Raw genomic sequence first — 16,597 nt, forward strand, 5'->3', positions numbered from 1 at the left:
CATTATTTTTTAATGTTTTTGTTACCTTTTTTTCAAAATCTACATTGTGTATATACTATTATTGTTCTATTTCTAACTTAAAAAATTTTTTTTAGGCCAGCAGTCATGTTGCATTTCTAGCCAACATCAAACATAATGAGTGGCACATAGCTGGTGCTCGATGGAAGTGCAGTGGCTCACATCTACAATTGCAGCACTTTCGGAGGCCAAGGTGAGAGGATCACTTGAGCTCAGGAGTCTGAGGCTGCAGTGAGCTGTGATCACACCACTGCACTCCAGCCTGTGCAACAGAGGGAGAGCCTGCCTCTAAAAAGAAACAAAAAGGGTAGTAGGGGAAGCAATGTATGTCTTTTAGATATAGAGTCTGCCTATTGGACGGTAGTCTTATTACGGGATTCCAGGACAACGTGAGCCCAAAAAGCTCAACGATGTGAAAAAGCAGCAGTCAATTTTCACAGGAAATAGGCTACTAAGTATAGGAAATCATTGCTATGTTGTATTCTTAGGACATAGTAACCACTTTTCTCTTTGAAACTATTTTGAGTGATTTATTATAAATTTATAATGACAGTTGTGAACACCTCTTTCTTCTTCTTCTTTTTTTTTTTTTTTTTTTTTTTTTTTTGGCATGAGAACAGAGTCTGTTGATTGCCCTGATGCTTAAAATAGTTTCTAAGTGTTCTCATAATAGCATGTCACCTGTAAACAGGTTTCAAGCCAATGCAAATTAACAAATGGTGAACAGATGGACTAAGAACTGACTTTTGTCAAGAGAGAGTTAGCAGCAAATACTTTTTGGCTCTAGTCTTATGGGACCATTAGAAAGTCTTTTACTTCTCGCCAAACATCTTGCCTCAGTAGACAATCCATGCAAGGAGAATGACAAGTTACAAGGCCTGTTAGACTTTAGAGAGCTGAAAGCTGAGATTTGCAGAATCACCAAATCAACACATGAGATACAACAGATAAAATAATGGCCTTTAAGAAATGTTCTGCCAAACAGTAAAAACTCTATCCTGCCTCACTAAAAGCAGCTGTCCCTGTAGTGAGCTTCTTTTTGAAAAATATGGCACCTGTGCATGCAAACAGCAGACACAACCTACTTGTCGAGGCTACTTATGTTCCTCCTATTCAGGAAGCAAGCGTGAACTCTGAAGAAAGCCTGAAAATCACAGAAGTGGTGGCATAAGAATGTCCACTGGCTACAGAAAGAATCCCCAGAGCAGTCACCCCTTGTGGTCCCCCCAGCTCTTCACTGGTCTTTCTCTTCCTCATTTGCCAAGTCTGTACCTCATGTTGGCTCCTCAGAGAAGCCTTCTTTGATCACCCTATTTAAGCAATATCCCCCACTCCCATACCTTACCGCACTCGGTAGGCCCTTCCTAGCACTAAGCATAACTACAAATTATGGCATTAATTTATTAATTTGTTGAGGGGTGCTTTTTTTGTCTCTTCCCGCCCCTGAAATGAAAAGTTAACAAAGATGGGACAATGTCTGTCCTGCCCATGTTGATGTCCCTGGGGCCTAGAAACATGCCTGACACGTCGTAGATACGATAAAGATTTGCTAACCAAACAGAAAATGAGACCTTGAGGAAAGGTAAACAATCAAGTCGTATATGGGAACACTCCCTTAGACTACAAAAGAATGTTGTTTGTAAATGAGGATGGAAACAGAAGAAGGTGCAAGAGGTGAGCAGGACAGGTGAGGGGACACCTTTTGGGTGTCTGGCCCTCCCAGAGGAGTGTGCATGCTGACAGAAAAGCTCTCAAGGGACTGATGTGCCCACATGTCTCATTCGACATCGAGTGAGCCTCTGCACTCATCTACTAGGGCTTCTATTACAAAAGAACCCGACAAGGTGAATGAACCAAGTGGATGAATCAAGTGTGGCGTATTCAAAGGAAGACTACACTGCAAGAAAAAAAGAACAGACAACTGGATGAATCTTACACATATTATGTTGAGTGAAAAAAGCTGAGAGGAAAAATGACACTGCATGATTCCATTTATATGCAAGGACAGGCAATATGAACTGTTTAAAGAAGTCAGAATGGTGTTAAACTCGGGAGGGAGGCAGCACAGGTAGTGACAGGGAACAACGAGGAGGAATCCTGACGGGATTCTGCAAGTGGTGGCTACATGGATGTACACAAGTGTGGAAAAAAATCATTAAGCTCTACGCTCTGTGAAGCTTACTGTATCTGCTATCCTTCCTAACAAGAAATTCCTAACGGGGAAAAGAAGAACACATATATGAGTATTTTTAAAAAATGAACGAATGAGCCTAGCATTTATTCTAACCCCAGCTCTAGCAGGTTCTCTAGGTAGTCTACAGCTTAACCAAATGTGCTCCTCAGCCATCTCGTTTGTAAAACAAGGACAACGGTACTCATATTCTGCCACCTTTGAGAATGTGATTAGGAAACAAATAATAAGCCATGAGGTCTCTTAAAATCCTAGGTGGAAAAATCACACACAAAACGTGTAGAACGATCGGCATTATAGCTGCTTCACAAAGATCTATGCAAAGTATGTTACCATCATGCTTGGTTTCTAATTCTAATAGATGCCTTTTTAAAGGAAAGAAATAATTTTGGGTCAGGTGCGGTGGCTCATGCCTGTAATCCCAGCACTTTGGGAAGCCAAGGCAGGTGGATTGTCTGAGGTCAGGAGTTCAAAACCACCCTGGCCAACATGGTGAAACCCCATCTCTAGTGAAAATACAAGAATTAGCCGGACATGGTGGTGTGCACTTGTAATCCCAGCTACTCAGGAAGCTGAGACACGAGAATTGCTTGAACCCGGGGGTGGGGTAGGGGGCAGGGTTGCAGTGAGCCAAGATCATGCCACTGTACTCCAGCCTGGACAAAAGAGCGAGACTCTATCTCAAAAAAAAAGAAGGAAGGGGGAAGAGGGAGGGAGGGAATTTTGAAGAAAACAATAACTTTCCACTAGCCAAAAACAAGTAAAAGTTCTCCTAGTACTAAAGCAATTTTTGAAACCCATCACTCACTGAGGTGGTAAGACAAGAGTTGTGGGCTGAGCCTTTGGTCTACGTTTGGCAGATACTCCCATCTGATTGGCGGAGCGCTTCAACGACTGCTGGTTTAAAAGGCCAGATGCGAGTCCTGCATGGTACTGCAACTGTAGAGAAAAACAAAACAAAAGGGGAAGAAAAAGAGCACTTGGTAAAAGCAGGACAAATGGTAATAAACTAGCAATGCTTGATAATCTTATCCCCTTAGAACATTTGAAGTAACTTCAAATACAACTGCTCACATTCTGCTTCAAGGAATTCATCCATAAAAAGAAAATCAGACAAACAGGAAACGAAACAAGAACAAGACTGTTCATCACAGCATGACATCATGATGAAAAACGGGAATCGGAATGCCCAACGACTGACTGGGAAATCGATTAAAATATGGAAAGGACTTCACAACATCAGTTTGTTGAATTAAAGGAAAAAAAGGTTCCATTGTAAACAGAAAGGCACTTAAAAAATGTTCTCTAAGACGCTAACTGTATTTTTCAGTAGAAGAATTCCAGTGATTTTTACTTTCTTCTTTATTTTTCACTACTATTCATAGGCTTTATGTAAATGGTTTTAAAGCCCACATCATTTTTTAATAAGAAAATCCAGAGGTTTTCCTTGGAGACAAAGTTAGTTCTGGGAACTCTTGCTACAGTCATGTCTTGCTTATAATAAAAAAAAAACCACAGAATTTGTAGTCTACTGCAGGACACCGTGACCATGACACGGCTTATCATACACAGATTCAAACATACTATGGGTCTGCACTCAGAACCACTGAGCTATCTTTTCAATGGTACAAATATCAATCATAAGAACAAGTTCATGAATATATCTTACAACAATATATATAAATGGATACAGGCTTGAGAGAACTGAGTGGAGAAGTCAATTTTAAGTCCATGGATGTGCCATTGGAACAATGTCATGGAGGTAAAGAAGCAGCATGCTTTAAATGTGTCTGGTGCCAGCATTCTTTGCTTGATCCCTGGACAAACTGCTGAGCTTCACCGTGACTTAGGATAGGTAACTTTGCTTCTCCATACTTCAATTTCTTATTGGGAAAGAGAAATGATACTGCCTAGTTCTAAATCAAACAAGACTTTGAATTATAATTTATGTAAAATATAATACACACATTTAAAGTGAACAGTTTAATGAGTCTTGACAAATGTTTATACCTGCATAACAACCACCTCAACCAAGATAAAGAAACTTTCCATCACTACAGAAAGCTCATTTGTGCCCTAATGCAGTCAATCCCCTCAACTCCTACCATCAGGAAATTCTAATTTAAAATATAACTCATCATTCTCACTCCTTGCCAAATCAAGCTTATAACCAATTTGATGTGTGACAATAACTTTTACCTTCCCTTCTCAATCCCATATTTTGTGTTTTAGATCATAACAGTTGTCATCAATATCGCTATAATAAAATTATCCTTGAAAGGTATCCCAATTTTGAGTAGATGTAAATAAAAGATTCACATGTGAAAATGCCAAGCTAAGAACTTGGATTGAGACCATTTATAACATTCAATATGTTTCTTCCTGTCTTCTCAAATTAAGCAAGGTCTTTCAAACATTTATTTAGAATTAACTAAACATACAAATAGTAATTCATTCTAAAGCTCTGAATCAATTTCTTCCCGAAATGCTCTTCCAAGGCACAGATTTTCTTTGCCAAGTCAGCTGCATTACAACTCATGGTAATGAAACTGGTGACCACCGTCTAAAAGGGGCTGGGCCTTAGATGCAAAGGGCAATAACGTTCTGAAAAATAAATGGCCTCACCTAAAGCAATCGGGCCGCATGCAAATAGAGAGCAAAGAAAACAAAACCAATTGAAATGATCTGCTCCTGGAAAGTGGCTATAAAAATGAGGATATCCAGTGACCCAGTACGACTGAAGTGTCTGTATTTGGAACATTCATATTGGTTTTTAACAGGCTTTTTATTTACTTGGTCAATTTGCTGTGGGAGCCTTATGGCTGCCCAATACAAGACAAACATACGTCACATTCATAATAAAGACGGAGCTCTTTTCAGGGTGGAAAAGCGGGGGCATAACTTGGCTCTAACAACTCATCTTAGACCATTGAATTTTGCTCAAATTTGTTTTTTTCCTACAGATTTCTTAAATGGGAAATCGATGGAGGCAAGGGACAGTACAAGTTTGAAAGACAATGTTTCAAAATGTCAGCTACTTGGGTTTCGATCTTCCCTGCCAAAATTTGCAATGAGTGCAATATGCATGGGGCTTTATGGAATTACAGGGAAAGACGGCTTGGCAGGGGCCTCCTCCTGGCTCAAGGAACCGTCTGTCCTTTTGGCTCTCCTCCTTTGTATTTATTAGGGTCCGTGCAAGCTCAGCCATTCCAGCCCTGCTGACTCTTTGAGTGGACGAGTCCTGCTAACTATGCAGAGTGGCAGGGTGATATGGCCCACCTGGCATCAGTTTGATCATTTGCTCAAACAAACAACAACAAAAAATCCCAAAACAGCAGAAAAGTATGCTAACTGCAGTCTGTCTTTTAAAGAGTTCCTTTGAAACTTCAACCATCTTGGACGCTCTCAATGTATAGTGCACCTCTAAGAGCACACATAGGTGGAAGGACTTTTCTTCCCCCAAAACAAAATCTGCCCTTGAGAGCTGACTCATAATGATTAAGCAGCACTTGTTAATCATATATATGTATCCCAGTTTCCAGGAACACGGCTCTGACTGTCAAGATCTATAAGGGGCCCATTAAATATTTACTGAACCACCTTTATAATGGGAGAAAAGGTCAAAGTTAATAAAACTGACAGGCAGCTCCTGTCCAGCTGGATTTATACATTATTTAAGCACCAATGCTCCATTCCATGGAACACAGTTTAGATCTGAAGAGACTCTTGGAAGACGTTCACTCAGCCAATGGTTCTAAGACAGCAGAAGGGAGTTCAGAGTGAATCTACAAATTAACATTAGAAACGTATCACTCCCCAAAATACTGCCATAAGCTAATTACAGGCTCTGTAACATTTTCTATAAAAATGTATTTCAATAAACATACTTCTCTCCAAAGGTCTGTAGCATGGAAACAACTCTATTTCAAAAAGCAACTTATCAAATTCTAATGGGATTTTTCTATCCAAGATCGTTTCTCCACTAGCCAGTAGGAATAAAAATGAAAGAAGGAGAGAAATGATCCATTCTTTTAACTTCTATCTTACAAGTACAGGGAATGGGAGTGTTTACGTGGTAAGTTGGAGGAGGAGGTTCATGATTTACTAAGTTACTGCTCCACGGGAACAGCTATTCAACGTTGCAGTGTTCTCCGGATTTTTTAGAGTATTTCTCTCAGTTACAATTTTGCTATTAATTTCCACTTTCTATTATCTATGAATGACCTAGGATTTTTCTATCAGTTCTCAACCTAACCAATTATACCTACTAATTACTGCTATACCTGAGACAATTTTAACAACTAATACTGATTTGAGGAAAGACCAATTAGAATTAGGAAAACTCTGATTTACTGAATAGTTATAAAAATGATGCTGTTTTAGTCATATTGAACATCTGAGAGGCTCCAAGTGGTCAGTCAGGGTCCTGATGAAATGTAAGTGGGAGATGAAGGGCCTCTGTAATCGGCAGCCTCTTTGGAAATGTGCTCTTGGGCTTTGCTAGTAGCAAGACTGGGTGACCTTACACATCTCCTGTCCCTCTCTAGAAAACGCGCATGATATTTTCTCTGAGGACCCACCAAACTCTAAAATTTGATTCCTTCGTATTTCTAAAGGTAGAAAGGTATTTGATGTGAAGGAACGTCCCCACAATATTAACACAAGAGACTTAACAAATCTTTTTCTGTAGGATAGCCAAGGCCTTTATAGAATCTTCTTTTAAAGAGTCCAAACTATTGGGGTCAAAATTCAATTAGCTTTAATATGCTTCAAATTACAAATAACAACATATACTGGAAGGAAATCATATGAAAGGAAATGATAAAAACAGGATTCAAATGCAAAGTTTCTGACTGAAATCTTGGGTTCAGGAAATGAGATGAGCAATGACCCTCCCCCGTTCCTTCTCCACTTGCATGACGTCTTCCACATTGTTCTGAATGCTTCTACCTGCTCCAAAATATTAATAGGTAAATGTTTTGCACTGGACCAAAGTTTTAAAAGAGAATAGAAGGAAATTCACCAAACCGATCGTGTTCAATATACTCATTAAGCCAGTGGCATTCAATTAGGCCTAGCACTTAAAAGCTGAAGCGTATGCTGGACCCTCCCCGGGGTCCACGCTACAGCACGCCATCATATGCAGCACTGCTCCACCCTTGCCATCTGGCCCGAATGCCACTTTCAGAGAACCTGACATTTGAAAATCTCAAAACTTATAAGCCAGATCAATCAAGATTTGATTCTTCTCACTATGAAAATCATTATTTCCTTCTCAAGGATTCACCAAAGTTTTCTTTAAGGGTGAATGGGGCGGCAGGGAAGAGCTCTCCTGGCCATAAGTTATGATTCACTTTATTTTTTTAAATCACTTTGCATATAATCACATATAAAGAATAGCATAGAACTAAGTTATAATAAATTCTGTCTGGCTTAGACCAGGGGACTCACAGGAGAGCAGAAGAGATCAAGAGGGTAGGGAGCTCCACCATCTCCTCTGCCAGTCACTCTAGGCCAATTTCCTTCTCCAAACACAAGGCACCTGCCTGTACTGGGACATATGCCCAGGAAAGGCAGCCTGGTGTTATTCCTGGGTCTGGGAGTGAAGGTGCCACCCAGGAAGCCTTATCTCTAGGGCACAGACCTTGCTAATGATGACTCTATTCTCTACAATGTCTAGGATAGTACACTGAAAAAAGGTGACGCTAATGAATTTGTCAACCAACAAGTAGACTGGCAGATTCGTGGGAATGCTAGCTTGGCTTGGCACTGCAACCAATCTAGAACAGACTGGCTCCATCTGACAGTCCTCTTATGGCTGGCCTCTTATGAAAGCAAACACACTGCTTTCTAGGTGCTCACTGTCGTGATAGAACCATAAAAGAAACCTTTTTTCCTCTTATTCCAGTTGCCAAAAAAGTGGGCATGTTCACAGGCTTGAGTTCAGAAAAAGGGGTCCACAGGGACTGCACCTAGACGACTTCAAATCACAGAATTTAACAACAGAGAAAGACCATAGTAGATGCCAATCTTCCCCCTAACCACAGCCCCATTTCAATGAGAGGAGATGCCAGCCTTAAAGTGGTCATGATCCCAGGTCACTCGATTCACAGGAAGACGGTGGGTCATACAGGGTTTGCCTTACCTACCTCATCCTGCAGGGATGGGTGCGCTCATCTTTCTAACTGGACGTACTGACATTTATCTCCCCTTCGGCAACAGAACACAGCGATCCCCCTAGACGGGAGCTGGCCCCTGCCATGGAGGCAGCCACGTTCCCATCACCGGCCTCTCCTGGCTCCTGCTTGCGCTCTTCACTCTGCCCTCTTGCAGGCACTGAGACCTTGCATACTTTCCCCTCCCACTGACTCTAGTCATGTGTTAGGTGGTGAGTTTGAGGAAGTTTGAAACTCTATTGTCTTCAAGTTTTAACATTCAGGGTTACTTTAGAGAAAAGAAAATCGGGAAACCACAGTTTCATCAGAAAATCTAAATTCCGGATGCACTGTGGCAAGCTGAATGTTCCTAGCAGTTCTGATAGGGCTCTGTCATGGAGCAGTTGTGCTGCTGTCTAACATGTTTCTAGAAATTCTCGTGTTGTCCAGGAGATTCCACACGTATAATCTGTTTCTAATGAAGAATTCTCTTTGTGAATGTGTGTTTTATGTAATGATAGCAAGCAAGGACACTAGTGCCACTTCCCCCGCAGATGACTGACCAAAACAACCCGAGCTGGCTGGTGTAAGTGCACTGAAAACCCTTCTAATGTACAACAGAACACGCCAAAGCCCACAGACACAACCTGAGGACATATGACACCTGGAACAATCCACACCACATACGCCGGATCAAGTCACATCCCACACAACTGGGATGTGTGGGCGTGACACTGGGAGGTAGGGTGCTAACACGAGAGTCTCACACAGTCATGTCTCCCCAGACCATTAAGCTTTCAACTAGAACTAAGATTTGTGAAAAATCAGGAAATTTTGTCACCACCGTCAGTTGCAAGGACCTTTGCCCCTCATTACTGAAATATGTTTTGTTTCCAGCTAATGAGACAGAATCATGTATTACAATGGAGCTCTGCTTCTTCTTTTGAACATAACTCTAAGCAAAATAACAGGCAAGCTTGTCTAGTATTATCTGTGCCAAGAAAAACAGCTACAGAAAAATACCATAAATCTAATTGTTTTGCTGGGTTTTAATCTAAACATCAGATAATGATATTACCTTCTTTCCTCCTTTTATCTCCTAATGCTTCTTTCAAATAGCCACTAGTTTACAAAAAACTCCTTAGACTTGAGCTTTTATGGGTAAATAATCTTTTTACTTGGTCAAAACAGCATCAATAAACCATAAGAAGGAAGCCTCCAATTTACTTGCTTATTTGTTCTCTCCTGGAAGCTTGGCTTCAGCTCCTTCAATTACTAGGAAGGCAGGACACCAAATCAGGGCTGTGCTTCCTGCTCCACTATGGCATTATTCACATGCTAAATACCATTTGAGTTTCTTTCTTCCCTACATATTAGTGCTCAAATGTCCAAACTTCAAAAGCTATCCAAGAAGTAAACAGAGATGATGGCTAGCAACCTTTTTCTTTCTTAAATATCTGTAATGGCTAGGGTTGTTTAGAATTGTTCTACTGCAACTTCCCAGAATTTACACCTTTATTAACAGGCCTTTCTCCACAACTGCTCCTGTTTACACTACAGCTGTATGCATGTTATCATCCTTCAGAGATGCCAGTCTGCTAGAAGGAGTATCAGTCACATATCTGAACAGAGTCACTAACAAAGCAAACTGAAAATGTGGCTAACAATGGAAGAAACAACCATCACAGGGATTACCTGTAAAGGGAAAGAGAAAGACAACTGAAGAAAGCAGGGGCGGGGGGGGGGAAGGAAAGATGAGCAGCTAACACTAAAAGAAAAGACAGACAAGGGTATATAAGAATTGGTGTTTTCCAGTCTCCCAGGAGCCCCTCTCACTTCACACCAGGCGCTCACCCCATCTGCCTTGCATGGTTTCAGAGAGCAGTGGACAGGGTCATAAAGAAAGGTCACGGACTGAATGTTCTGGCCTCCCCAAAATTCTTCTGTTTCAATACACATTGGCCTAATTCCTAATGTGATGGTATTTGAGGGTGGGGCCTTTGGGAGACAACCAGGTTTAGATAAGGTCATGAGGGTGACGCCCCCATGATGGGATGAATGCCCTTATACGAAGAGGAAGAGATCAGATTTCTCTCTCCACCATGGGAGGATATAACAAGAAGGTGGCCAGCTGCAAACCAGGAAGAGAGCCCTCGCCAGACACCAAACATGCCAGCACCTTGCCCTTGGACTTTCCAGCCTTCCGAACTGTGAAAAATAAATGTTTGTTGTTTACCCCCGTCTATGGTATTTTGTCATAGAGGCCTAAACTAAGACACATGGCCACTTAAGAAGATGCAGCCCAAAAAAATAAATAGGACCCACGCAAAATTTCTCTGCTATAAAGATACTACCAGAGACTGGGTGATTTATAAAGGAAAGAGGTTTAATGAAAGCATCCTAACAGATTACTGACAGGCAATGACAGTGAATGAGAATATGACCTCAAAGAGGGACAACATGGTGGGCTATCTTGTTTGCCTGTTTCTATTAGAGGAAGAAGGTCATGTCAGATGCACCATCATGTTCTTGCCACTAACTAAGGTTGAACTGCCCCAGAATCCTTATCCATTTGCATATTATACTTCTGGACTCAGGAAAAACAGATTGTGCATCTGATCTTTCTGTTATCAACCAAAGACAGAAGTAGCTGGAAAGAATGACACATCTCAGGATTATCTTTATATTTTTACCAGAAATGTAGGATATTAGTTTTTAAACATATAAAGGCCTGAATCAAAAGTCTACAAAGTAAGGCTAGAATTATGTCTGAGGTCCTAACACTGAAATTCTGTATTATAAATATTACTCTGAGCAGTCTGAGCTTGCCTTCCTAGTACAAAAATCAACATCAGTGAAATTTAAATATGGAATGCAAACATTTTACCAGTCACCAAAAGTCTCCAATTAAGGCAGCTAGTGAAGGGCTGGTGTATTAGCCCATTTTCACACTGCTATAAAGACACCACCAAGACTGGGTAATTTATAAAGGAAAGAGGTTTAATTTACTCGCAGTTCCACATGACTGGGGAGGTCTCAGGAAACTTACAATCATGGCAGAAGACATAAGGGAAGCAAGCACCTTCTTCACATGGCAGCAGGAGAAAGAAGAAAGTGAAGGAGGAACTTGCCAAACATGTATAAAACCATCAGATCTCGTGAGAACTCACTCACTATCATGAGAACAGCATGGGGGAAATGGCCTCCATGTTCCAATCACCTCCCACCAGATTCCTCCCTCAACACTTGGGGATTACAATTAGAGCTGAGATTTGAATGGGGGCACAGAGCCAAACCATATCAGCTGGAGCAAGGCTCCCTGAGATGTCTTAGGCCTGGTAAAATTTGAAATCAAATGCAATGCTAGAGCCCTAACAGGCACGTAAGCATTTACTGACATACAATACTTCATTGGTTTTTCTTTCCTTTCCAAACATTCATAAGTGAGGCATGGGGAAAGCAACTAAATATTCCCATATAAGAAATATGAGAATATCTCTTTTTTCCCCCCAAAAGACAACAGACATTTTTCAGCTAAGCAATGAGTACAATGAGAACCACCACTGGACATTTCTATGTCTCAGTTCTAAATACTGAATTCGAGGCATCAGGCACTCATTGCCAAGGTATCTAGTCAATAAACTAATAAACATGATTTTTTGAAAACTGCCAATATGATATTTTATAAACCTCTTTTGTGGATAGTGTGAAGAAGGGATGGCTTCTCAGAAGAGAAAAATAAATTTCTATGCACCTCCCAGTCCATTTAGATTTAGTTGCAGAGTTTATCTAGTTCTTTCTTTCAGTGTCATGAAATGCCTGTTTCTGCTTTAAGCACCATTTTCATTACAGTCAGATGAGGCCCCATTAGCCTCCTAGGCTTCCCTCCATAAACCAACAGTCTGCTGGGAGACAACTGGCTACAAATCAGGGATTTGATCAGCCACCTCCTACCCCCTGCTTACTGGGGATGTACAGTCAGAAGGGGCAGGGAAGAAGGAAAGGTAGTGAAGAGAAAACTCAGACGGAAGGAGACAGGAAAACAGGGAGCCATATAATCACTGACTGGAAAAAGATATATGACGATGATGTCAGAAAAACAAAAAGTAAAGCAGTGGCAGTGAGACAGCTGCTTAGTTAGGAGGCATGCAAGAACAGAAATCAGGAAATAGGAGAGCGCTTAGGAAGAAATTTTTTTATTGATCATTTTTAACAACTGCATTGTCCTTTTGGGAATTGGAAGAACAAGGCCCAGTGGTGGCTCAGGACTGTGAGGAGGCAGCGGGTCCAAGGAGGCATCTGCTTTCCTTTGTACGTGGCCATGAAGCAGCAAAGGCTGACACTCTGGAAGCAGTGTGGCCTAATGCACAGAAGATGCAGCCTTGCAGTGAGATGGCCCTGAGTTCAAACCCCAACTCAACATGAGTGATTCTGGGTGTTTTCCCTCCCTTCTGAGCCACTTTCTTTATCAGCTCAATAAGAAAGGCAATGTTCAACCTCGTAAGGAGAGAGTTGTTTTTATGTTTATGGGGCACAGTCCCTAAGGCAGGCTTTCAAAGTGCCTTTTTCCTATCTCACAACAAACCCACGGAGGGCAGTATTGTCAGCCTCTTCTTACAGATGAAGAATGGTTGTTGGAATTAGGTGTGCAAAAGCCTTAAGCATAGTGCCCAGCACACTGCAAACAGGCAAAGAGAGCTGTTCTTGCGATTTTCACAAGTGACCATACCTAGAAATTTGCTTCCTCCAACACACCAGGAATGACTCAAATTTCACAAAACTGATTAGAATGATCACCTTTTAGAGTGACAAAGTCTGTCACTCTAAGCACATCAGATAATAAACTGATAGATGTAATGAGAGAAAAGGAAAAATATACCCAGTAGGTCGTTCTAAATGAGTAGCTGTATTGATGAGGAAACCCAACTCAGAATTCTTCTCACGCAACTGAGGACGACAATCTATTACAAGACGATGCCTCTTGGTCAATTCCTAGTAAAACACTTGGGAAAAATCCTAAGGACAATTGTATAAGGCCTGCAGAAACAAGGTATACACTCTAAAGAAACGCAATGCCGAGGACTAGTTGGCCAGCTCTTTCTAACATACTGTAGAGATTGTTCTTTTTAATCTACACACAACCTAAATGCCCAGAAAGTTGGCTCAAGCTTGATGCATTAAGCAATCGGGTTAAGAGTGCTTCTTATGCATCTAGCAAAGAACCTGGTACTAGAAGATCAAAGTTTCTCTCCAGGCTCCCACAGTACTTTTTGCTGGACTGCTAAAGGATTTCTGTCGGTCTATTTAAGTTCTGATTGCTACACACGGATATGACAGTATGAGAAAGGGTAATGCAGGTGGAAGCCTGTGTGTCAGGATTTTCCCACATAAATACAAGACTACGATTTTTCCCCTTGGAAGAAAAAAAAAAGCCAAAGTCATACATATTAACGACGGGCATGTTTTTGGTTTAAGACAAACAACAGATCAGAATGAATTCTCTACTGATCAACAAGATCTAGGCAGAGAAAGAGTTCTACTACTCTTAATCTAATTAAGAATGTGGGTTTGCAGTCGACCATCTGGATATGCACCAGAGGCCCTCTCCTTAACCACCTCTATGACCTTGGGAGAGTTCTTCAACGTTCTGAAGCCTCAGCTCTCTTCCACTATTGGGGATAACACTGCTACTCAATACTATTCGATTACTCTAGAAACAATCTCAGGTTTCACTGAGCAAAATCACACTCCGGTTCCTGGAGTTAGTGAGGTTTAAGAACATGAAAAGGGCTGAGCAAAGTGGCTGGCAAAAAGCACACATTCAATAAATATTATTACAATTAGTGTTAATAGGCTGAGATTGTTCAGCCATTAACACTTAAGCTAAGTCTTAGGATGGACTGTGCCAATAACTGGAAGAGCTGTGTCTGATGAAAAAAAACCTGAGGGAAGACAGACAAGTCAAACCAAGTCTGTTCTGGTAGATTTGGGGAAGGGGAGTGCACGGGGATAGCTGGGCCATAAGAGAGTTGAGCCCGATACAAGAAGGGCTTCTCCGACATGCACGCTCCCTGCTCCAACTCCAGTGATGCTCAGCAGCCTTACTCAAACTTTCCAAAATCTGCTGTAAGGAACAAGCTGAGCAACCAAAATGAGGAGCATCAGCAGCCAGCTGGGAATGCCCAAGACGGAACCTTCACATATCCACCATCGATCACGTCCATCCAGAGGAAGAGCCCGAATATGGGAAGTTGCCTGCTTTGGGACCAGGAGTGAGAAAATTATAGGCAACTTGTGCGACATCTCATGTGTCCTTTTGGTCCTCGACACCCAATAAGTAGGCTGCCTTTCCTTTTAAGTACCTGGCATGCAGGGAGCCGTGAAGAACTGAAGTTGCTCAAGCCAGACCAGAAGGCTTTCTGAAACACCTTTTCCAGGGCTGACCACTGCACATGATAGAGTAGGGTTTTTGTGTGTGTATCTATCTTTACTCTTTTCCCAAAGTGTATGCCACAGGAATGCTGGAACTGTCTCGTACTCCATTTTACAAGCCTCACAGACCTAGCAGAGGGGTCTACATGAGCGCTCAATAAAAATGTGCTGAGAATGGGGATGGCCTGATGGATGTGGAGCACAGTGCTGGACATGAACGGACATACAAAGAAACGTCCTCTGCCTTTAGAAAGTCAAAATCTGCTGAGAATGCGAGCCCCATAGGAGTAGGTATCTCCTCTAGTCCTCACAGCTACAGCCCCAGTGACCAGAACAGTGTGCTTGGCCTATCTATAAATAAAAATAATGATAATAACATTAGCTAATTGTGTATACAGGATTCACTGTGAAGCAGGTGCTATTCATTTAATTAATCTGTACAACCACCCTGTGAGGTAAGTACTGTTATTATCATCTCTGTTTCACAAATGAGAAAATTGAGGCACAGACGTTAAGAGGCAGGGACAGCCGGGTGCAGTGGCTCAAGCCTGTAATCCCAGCACTTTGGGAGGCCGAGGCAGGTGGATCACGAGGTCAAGAGATCGAGACCATCCTGGTCAACATGGTGAAACCCCATCTCTACTAAAAATACAAAAAATCAGCTGGGCATGGTGGTGCATGCCTGTAATCCCAGCTACTCAGGAGGCTGAGGCAGGAGAATTGCCTGAACCCAGAAGGCGGAGGTTGCGGTGAGCCGAGATCACGCCATTGCACTCCAGCCTGGGTAACATGAGTGAAACTCCGTCTCAAAAAAAAAAAAAAAAAGAGGCAGGGACAGGACTGGAATCCGGAGAGCCTGCTCTGTAACCACGACAGTCAACTGCCTCACCGGGCCTCAGCATGCTCTTAACAAGTATTTTTTAAATAAATGAGTAAATGAATGCATTAGCTGGTGGGAGACAGCCAGAGGGGATGTAAGTAAACTTCAAAGTATGGTAGGAATTTGAATTCTGAATCAAGGAAGTGAGGATGATGGGGATCTAATGCCTCTTCTTCTTACCCCGTTAGGTCTGCAGGTTACAACAAGCACAGCTGTGCCCTGGTTACCCAGTTAGTAAGGGTCTGCTCTGTGGGAAAGAGACCACGGGAGCCGTGTCCACAAACAGGCCTCTTAGAGACGGGCACGCAGCCCCGCCGCTGTCCAATTGCTCCAGCAGCTTCCGGCCATTCGCCCGACTAGGCTTCTGGGCTTCGGATTCCCTCTCCACGGGCTGCTGCTTCCAGCTCCACCACGATCAACTCCTCCTGACTCGCCTCTGCTCTCTCCTGGGACTCTTGCCTGCTGCCGCCTGAGCAGGCACGCTCGTGTGCACACACCTTTCACCCACTAACTGCCTTCTGATGTTTCACACCCAGAACAGAGGATGGGCCAGGAATCTGCCAGTAGACAGCCATAATTCCCTTGCACAGTATAAAATGTATAAAAAGTCCTGAACATCGAAAGCCTTCTCATCGATGTAGGCGCCAAAACTCATGTGGCAGCAAAACCTGACATGAACTGATGTGAGTCTATTTAAATCTTAATTTATCTCACTTAGTGTGCATAGTCATACATTTTGCTGCACAAAATTTGATTACAGGGTACTGCCCAGACCTCACTGGAGAAATTAATGGTATATGAGCCATGCTTCCTTTCTATAGCACAAAATGTTATAAAATCCAAAACTCATTCGGCTGCCCAAAGCTTTGGTAAGGAGCTGTGAACCTGTGCCAGGCAGTGGAGGGTGGGTGTGCTGGGCGC

General features: G+C 42.2%; 1 protein-coding gene across 2 annotated transcripts in view; it reads right to left on the reverse strand.

The window, feature by feature from the left end:
- Positions 1 to 2,972: 2,972 nt before the first annotated feature.
- LOC108297016 (mediator of RNA polymerase II transcription subunit 27) overlaps positions 2,973 to 16,597 on the reverse strand; it is a 65,786-nt gene continuing 52,161 nt past the window's right edge. Inside the window, exon 3 of one of the 2 annotated variants that reach the window (XM_017519640.2) lies at positions 2,973 to 3,148. In XM_017519640.2, the coding sequence (XP_017375129.1) occupies positions 3,014 to 3,148 (135 nt within the window). In that variant the 3' untranslated portion in view covers positions 2,973 to 3,013. Of the gene's footprint in view, positions 3,149 to 12,548; positions 15,148 to 16,597 lie in introns of those variants that run through there. The other variant, XM_017519641.2, reaches the window with a different exon arrangement.

Source organism: Cebus imitator, unplaced genomic scaffold, assembly GCF_001604975.1.
Source record: "Cebus imitator isolate Cc_AM_T3 unplaced genomic scaffold, Cebus_imitator-1.0 Scaffold762, whole genome shotgun sequence".
NCBI lineage: Eukaryota > Metazoa > Chordata > Mammalia > Primates > Cebidae > Cebus > Cebus imitator.